The sequence below is a fragment of the Manihot esculenta genome, chromosome 7 (assembly GCF_001659605.2).
Source record: "Manihot esculenta cultivar AM560-2 chromosome 7, M.esculenta_v8, whole genome shotgun sequence".
NCBI classification, from domain to species: Eukaryota; Viridiplantae; Streptophyta; class Magnoliopsida; order Malpighiales; family Euphorbiaceae; genus Manihot; species Manihot esculenta.
Genome location: NC_035167.2, coordinates 11,444,979 through 11,451,525, shown reverse-complemented (window position 1 = coordinate 11,451,525; position 6,547 = coordinate 11,444,979). Strand labels below are relative to the sequence as shown.

The window sequence follows — 6,547 nt, the reverse complement described above, 5'->3', positions numbered from 1 at the left end:
GCGCAGGGCATAGTAGACCCTGAATCCTTCTGGGCCCTTCAAAACTATTCCAGCTCCATGGCCCCCAACACTGGATGTCCCATCTACAAATGAATTCCAGCTGAACTCCTATGGCAACTGGTCTCCATCCTTTCCTTTGGCTGAGCTTGGTAACCCCTTGCTCTGTTCCTGCTATTCTATATTGAAAGAGCATTCAACTATGAAGTCAGTTAGGGCCTAGGCTTTGATGGTTGTCAGAGGTCGATATTCAAGGTAGTACGGACTGATTTCGACAGACCAAGCTAGCATCCAACCTGAGGTTTCAGGTTTGTGTGGAATTTTCTTCAGGAACTGGTCTGTCATCACAACTGCCTAGTAGCTTTCAAGGTATACTCTGAATTTACGATTAAAAAAAAGGTATGCTCTGAATTTCCTCACCGCCAGCAATAAGGCAAACACCAGTGTCTCTATGTTCATGTACCTAACCTCTGTGTCTTTGAGCACCTTGCTAACATAAAAGATCGGCTTCTGCTCTCCTCCTTCTTCTCTCACCAGCACGACGCTTATGGCTTGTTCTGAGGCTGCTAAATACATCAAGAGTCCTTCCCTGTCTATAGGGCTGCTGAGCACATGTGGTGAACTGAGGTATTGCTTAAGGTTTTTGAAGGCCTCTTGGCAATCCTCTGTACATTCGAAGTTTGGGACTTTTCTCAGTTTTCTGAAAAATGGCAGGCACCTTTCTGCAGACTTTGACATGAATCGGTTCAGTGCTACCACCCTTCCTGTGAGCTTTTGCACATCCTTTACACAGGTCAGCTCTAGCATCTTCAATATGGTTTCCACCTTCTCTGGGTTTGGCTCAATACCCTTCCCACTAACTATGTAGCCTAGGAATTTGTCCCCTCTGATAAAGAAAGCGTATTTCGCCGGGTTCAATCTCATTTTGTATTGCTCTAGCATCCCAAACACTTCTTTAAGGTCGGCCACGTGCTACTAGAAAGTTTGGGTTTTAACCACCATGTCATCAACATATACTTCTACGTTTCTCCCTATTTGACTTTTGAGATTTTATTCATTAGTCATTGATATGTTGCCCCTGCATTTTTCAACCCGAAAGGCATGGCCTTGTAGCAATAAGTCCCATCCTCGGTTATGAACGAGGTCTTTTCTTCATCCGACCTGTCCATAGGAATTTGATGATACCCAAACATAGCATCAAGGGACGATATGTAATCAAAACCGGCCATAGAATCGACCATTTTATTTATATCGGGAAGGGGATAACAATCTTTGGGCAGGCCTGGTTTAAGTCGGTAAAATGTACACACATTCGGTATTTGCCATTGGCCTTTTTAACTAATACAGGGTTAGCTAACCACTGTGGATACATTAATTCCCTAATGAAACCAGCCTCCTCCAGCTTCTGAACTTCTTCTCGAGTGGCTTGTTGTTTCTTCTTCCCGAACACTCTTTTCTTCTGCTTTATTCGTTTTGCACTGGGGAGGACATTCAGCTTGTGGGTCATCACCTCCGGGTCTATCCCCGGCATGTCAGAAGGCTTCCAGGCGAAGTTTAAGGCATGTCTTCTGATAAGAGCCATTGCTGCCTTTTTCTGATCTCTGTCAAGGCTCACGTTGATGCTGAAGACTTTGTCAGCTTCTTCTTCAAATAATGGAAATGTCTCCAGCTCATCAATAGGCTCTGTCCTGGCCTCCTTCTTTTCGTCCCGGACCTCCATGACCTCTAGATTCACCTCCTCAGTTATTGTGCTCAACTCTACCACCATGGCTAGATACACCGCCCGAGCTTCTTCTTGTCTCCCTCGGACTACCCCTACCCCTGCCTCAGTGGGAAATTTCATGTTCAGGTACCGGATGCTGGTTATTGCTTCACAATCATACAGCACCGGCCTTCCCAGAATGGCATTGTAGCTTAGGGGGAGCTTCACCACCAGGAAGATTGCATAGTAAGTGCGTGACATGGGTGGTTCTCCCAACATCAGAGCTACTTTTACCTTCCCTTCTACTGCCACCGGGGTTCCCCCTATCTCTTTGACTAGGGTCTGATCCCTCACCAGCTCCTCATCCTGTATATTCATCTGCTAAAAGACTCTATAGGACAACAGGTTCACTTTACTCCCATCGTCTACTAGGATCTTGCGGACCTTGAAGTTGTGAATGGCGACCTCAATGACTAAGACGTCGTCATAGGGCATTTGGATCCCGTGAGCATCTTCAGGAGAAAAGGAGATGGCCACTGGGGAGTGCTCCACTATATGCAGGACTTCATTGCTGCTCCCCTCTCCATTCCGGCTTCTTTTCTTCCCTCTCCTGCTAATCCAACCTCCGATTCCTGCCATGATCATGTTAATGGTTCCACTAGAGCGGTCATTCACAGTCCCTGTTCCCTGTCTGTGGGGTCTCTCTGCCACTGCGTTCTGCTGGGGCCTCTCTCCTTTTAGTTTTTTCATGAAGTTCCGGAGGTGCCCCCTCTTGATCAATCTTTCTATTTCATTAATTAGCTGGTAGCAGCTGTTGGTATCGTGGCCGTGTGTCCGGTGGTATTGGTAGTATTTATTCGGTTCCCTTCGGCTGGCTTCAGCTCTCATGGGTTTAGGCCATTGGACAAAGTATTTGTCCTGCACCGCCATGAATACCTCAGCTCTAGATGCATTCAGGGGTGTGATTACCTCAAGGATCCGAGGTTGATATGCCCTCTGTTCTCTCCTATCCCAAGGCTGTCTGTTCATCTCAGGCCCCCAATTTTGCTTCCTTTCTTGCCTCTCAAGCCTTCTCTCCTCCACAGCCTTCCCCCTGTCTCTGCCTCCCTAGAAAATCTACTGGTGGTCAAGGCATCATCCTGCCTTATGTATTTTTCAGCTCTCTTCATCAGTTCTGCTAGGGTCGTGGGTAGCTTTCTGCACAGTGACCCAAAAAATTCAAGGGATGTAGTCCCCTTTTGCATAGCCTCCACTGCCCTTGCTTCATCCAGCTCGGAGATCTACAAGGCCTCCAAGTTGAATCTGGCCACATACTCCCTCAAGGACTCATTCTTCTGTCGAACCGTCTCCAAGTAGCTGGTCTTCCTCTCATCTGGGACCCCTGTAATAAACCGACTGATGAATATGTTGGCTAGATCCGTAAAGCTCTTAATGCTCCCTACCTCCAGACTGTTAAACCATGCCCGAGCCTGCCCTATGAGGGTAGTGAGGAAGACTTTACATATTAGGGCGTCTGAGAGAGTTTGGAGCTCCATGAAGGTCTTCTAGTTCAGGATGTGCTTCTGGGGGTTTCCTGCATCATCATAGGCCGCCATCGTTGGCATCATGAACTTCTTCGGGATAGTCTCCTGCTAGATCCATCTTGAAAATGGTGAGGATGTGGGTAAGAGGACCTGGCTATTATCTTTTGCCCTTAGTTCAGCCAAGAGTTGTTTCTTCATTCTTTGCAACTTTCAGTCTACATATGTCTCCTCTTACCTTGGCCTTTTTTCCAGGCGGTATCCCCTCTCCCACTCTTCACTTTCTGTCCTTCCCGTTGGCCTAGTAGAATAGCTCTCCACCTCATCGTTTTCAATAAGTTCTCCGTCCTCTAGCTCTGACCGCGGGCTCATTTTCCCTATTGGCCTCTCCACTTCTTTCACCCGTTCTCTGGCTACTCTATTGGGGGACTTGGTAGTTGAAGGTGGATTGGGGTTCAGTGGCATTAAAGCCTTCAGTTACAGGGGGTACTCTCAGCGGGGTACTGAGGCCCCTCTGTAGCAGCATTTGCCCCATTTAGTGGGCGGTATTTTGGAGCTGAAGAGCCATGATTTTTAGCTCTTGATCAAACAAGGTGGTTCTGGGTGCATTCCCTGTCGAGCTCAGTGAGGGATTAAACAGTACCAGTGGTTGGTTTGGTGGGGTTGTGGGACTAGAAAATGAAAACTGCTGACCTTTATGAGTAGAACTCAGGTGATTTGAGGTGTTGGTGGTGTGATTTTCGTTATGGTTAGCCATGTGGATCTCAGTGGTTAGTGACGAAAAGATCTCCTTCGTTTTTCACAGACGGCGCCAATTGATGTTCTGAGATCCAGAAAAAATAGAGTTTATAAGGGTGTGTGTAAATTTAGTCTGGGAGAATCACGTATTCCCCTTTATTCCCTTTTTTCTTATTTTCTAGTGACGTATAACCGCCATCCTGCTACAGTAACACTTGTCTCTGTCACGCAGACCCATATGTACGGACGTACTGGCTTGCCCATTCTCGTCAGACGACCATTTAATTCTCTTCCGGCGCGCATACTGATAGGGCCATGGCATAGCCGAGTCTGCTCTTCTACCTCCCGTCACATCACACGAGCTAGACTCTTCTCTAATGGGTCCAAGTCTTGGGGCAGTCCAACCTGCTTTGGTCACGGGCCGGATGATGCGCTGATGGGTCAGCCTGCTTAGAAGCTTCTACTAGGCTTTGGACCTATTTTTTTCTCCAAAACCCAGTCTCGAGTGTCAGAAGTCCGGCGGTCATTGATTAGTAACCATGGGAGTTCCTTTTCTTTATTAATCAGGATTTTGGCTTTTTGGCAAAGTATTAATCAGGAGTTAATTCGGCTGAAAAAGCATCCCGAATTATTTATTCTTAATCCACCACAACAATATTAAGGGGAGTGTGCCCTTATTTTCAATATGCCAAAAGTGCCCTTAATCCACCACTTTCAATATTAAGGGGAGAGTACCCTTATTTTTTAGGTTACGGAGAAATTTATGTGTAGAAATGGATTTTATTTATTATTTTTTATACATACAGAAATTTAAATACTTGCAGTATATATTTAGCAAGTTACAACATTACATTTAAACTCTTCCTTCCTTGACTTTATATAGTCTATCACAGCTTGTAATGTAACTTAAGCTATTAAGTACTACATATATATATATTATAGTTAATAGAAATCTTTAGCCAAGTAATGATCAGAAGGAACATCAGGGTCAGGCCTCTCAACACCATCAACATTCCTCAGCCAGTATGTCTGATTAAAAGAAGCTGCACCCTCTGGCACATCATCCATCACCCATTCATGGCCCTTCGGCATGTATATTCCGGTGCGAGGATGAGGCAACCAACAAGATTCATCCTCAGTCTTCGCTTCCATAACCGAGTCTCCCAATTCTTCTGATCGATAACGATGATAATGATAGTGATGATAGTGTCGTTCTGTCGTTGAAAGATTAACAAATTGGTTATTGATTCGTCTAGCTTCCCTGCAAGATCTAGCATGCATTAGCTTAAAAATTTTTGATATTATCCGGATTAATTAGCCAACTTGAAAGGGTTTTGAATAAAATCAATTACAACTAAATTAATAAATTGAAAATTAAATAGTGACAACGATAATAAAATCAAGAAATGGATGTTAACCTAATTAAATTTTTTTTTTTTTTTATTTTACAATAGCAGATCTCACCATGATTGCTGGCTGGTGATTGTGTAGGACCAAGAGTTAGGGCAAAGTAGACATAAGTACAGTAAGTACAGTTTGATTTATGGGTTAGATTTGGAAGAATAGATTCTCAGTGTATAAACCAAGTAAAAGTTTACATGAAAAGTATATATTACACAATTATAAAAGGAAAAAGGTGCAACTGAAATCTATTCCCCTTTGAAAATTTATATTCAAATCCACTTGAACATCAATAAATTTGAATTAAATAGTTCATGAATGACTTAAAAAAAGAATTAAAATTAAGATTTTGATTTAACACTTACAAGAATAAAAAATTATTATTATTATTATCATCAAGTACAACTCTTTTAAATATTCAATAAAAATAATTGGTGAAATTTTTTTTTTAAAAAAAAATTGATAGAATTTCCCTTTGAGTTATATGATCACCAGCTACCACATATTTATTCTTGCAAAAAATCATTTCATATTTTTCTGGGTTTTTGTTATTATAGAGATTATATAATTTTAAAGTTGAAAAAAAAGAAAAAAATTAAAAAAAAAACAATGTGAATTATTAATTAAGTAGAATAAAGATGATATATTTAAAGAATATAGATGAAATGTAAGGCTAGATTACCTAAGAATTAGCATCTTTGCTTTTGCAATTCCAGGCTTGGCCATGCAGAAGAGGCACAAAAGCAAGTTTTTGTGGAGTGCTAGAGAAGAAAGGCCTTAGGGTTTCTAAGGTTTAAAGTTGATGATGGTGGCTTGGAAGCTTGGGAAGTCCTTGATGTCCTCTATTTATAGTCACCTTATGCTCGTACTCTGTCCTTAATCACTTTATTCCATAGTAACTTTCATGCATTATTTTAAGTTTTTCATTTAAAGATAAATTATTCATATTAAAATTAATAAATTCACAAGAAAAAGAAGAAAATTTAATTCTAAGATTGAGATTCTTAGTTAATAAAAAGTGGAAATCAATTGCAAATTTATTTAAGAAAAACTTATTATTTGGTCCCTTTAATATAGAAAAACTTATTAATTAGTCTATTAATTTTGAAAATATGTTAAAATGTCTTTAAAAATTTTAAAAATTTAAAAATTAATTTTTTCATTTATTTTAATCATTAAATGTAATTGA

At 41.5% G+C, this 6,547-nt stretch overlaps 2 protein-coding genes across 2 annotated transcripts; both read right to left on the bottom strand.

Annotated features, from left to right (window-relative positions):
* Positions 1–2,080: 2,080 nt before the first annotated feature.
* On the bottom strand, positions 2,081–2,629 carry LOC110618965. Its single transcript, XM_021762229.1, has one exon. It carries the CDS (start codon positions 2,627–2,629, stop codon positions 2,081–2,083), a length of 549 nt encoding a protein of 182 aa, XP_021617921.1.
* Positions 2,630–4,729: 2,100 nt separating this feature from the next.
* Positions 4,730–6,169, bottom strand: LOC110619820. Its single transcript, XM_021763384.2, has 2 exons — positions 6,041–6,169; positions 4,730–5,218 (listed from the first exon to the last, which is right to left on the bottom strand). The coding sequence occupies exons 1-2, from the start codon at positions 6,082–6,084 to the stop codon at positions 4,900–4,902; spliced, it is 363 nt and encodes a 120-aa protein (XP_021619076.1). The 5' UTR covers positions 6,085–6,169; the 3' UTR covers positions 4,730–4,899.
* Between the last annotated feature and the right edge of the window lie 378 nt (positions 6,170–6,547).

Excerpts from the sequence above, each read along its gene's own strand:
- LOC110618965 (XM_021762229.1), bottom strand. The coding sequence starts at position 2,629 with ATGGCGGTGCAGGACAAATACTTTGTCCAATGGCCTAAACCCATGAGA.
- LOC110619820 (XM_021763384.2), bottom strand. The coding sequence starts at position 6,084 with ATGGCCAAGCCTGGAATTGCAAAAGCAAAGATGCTAATTCTTAG. Across the intron at positions 5,219-6,040 it reads GCAAAGATGCTAATTCTTAG|GGAAGCTAGACGAATCAATA; the intron begins GTAATCTAGCCT and ends TAGATCTTGCAG.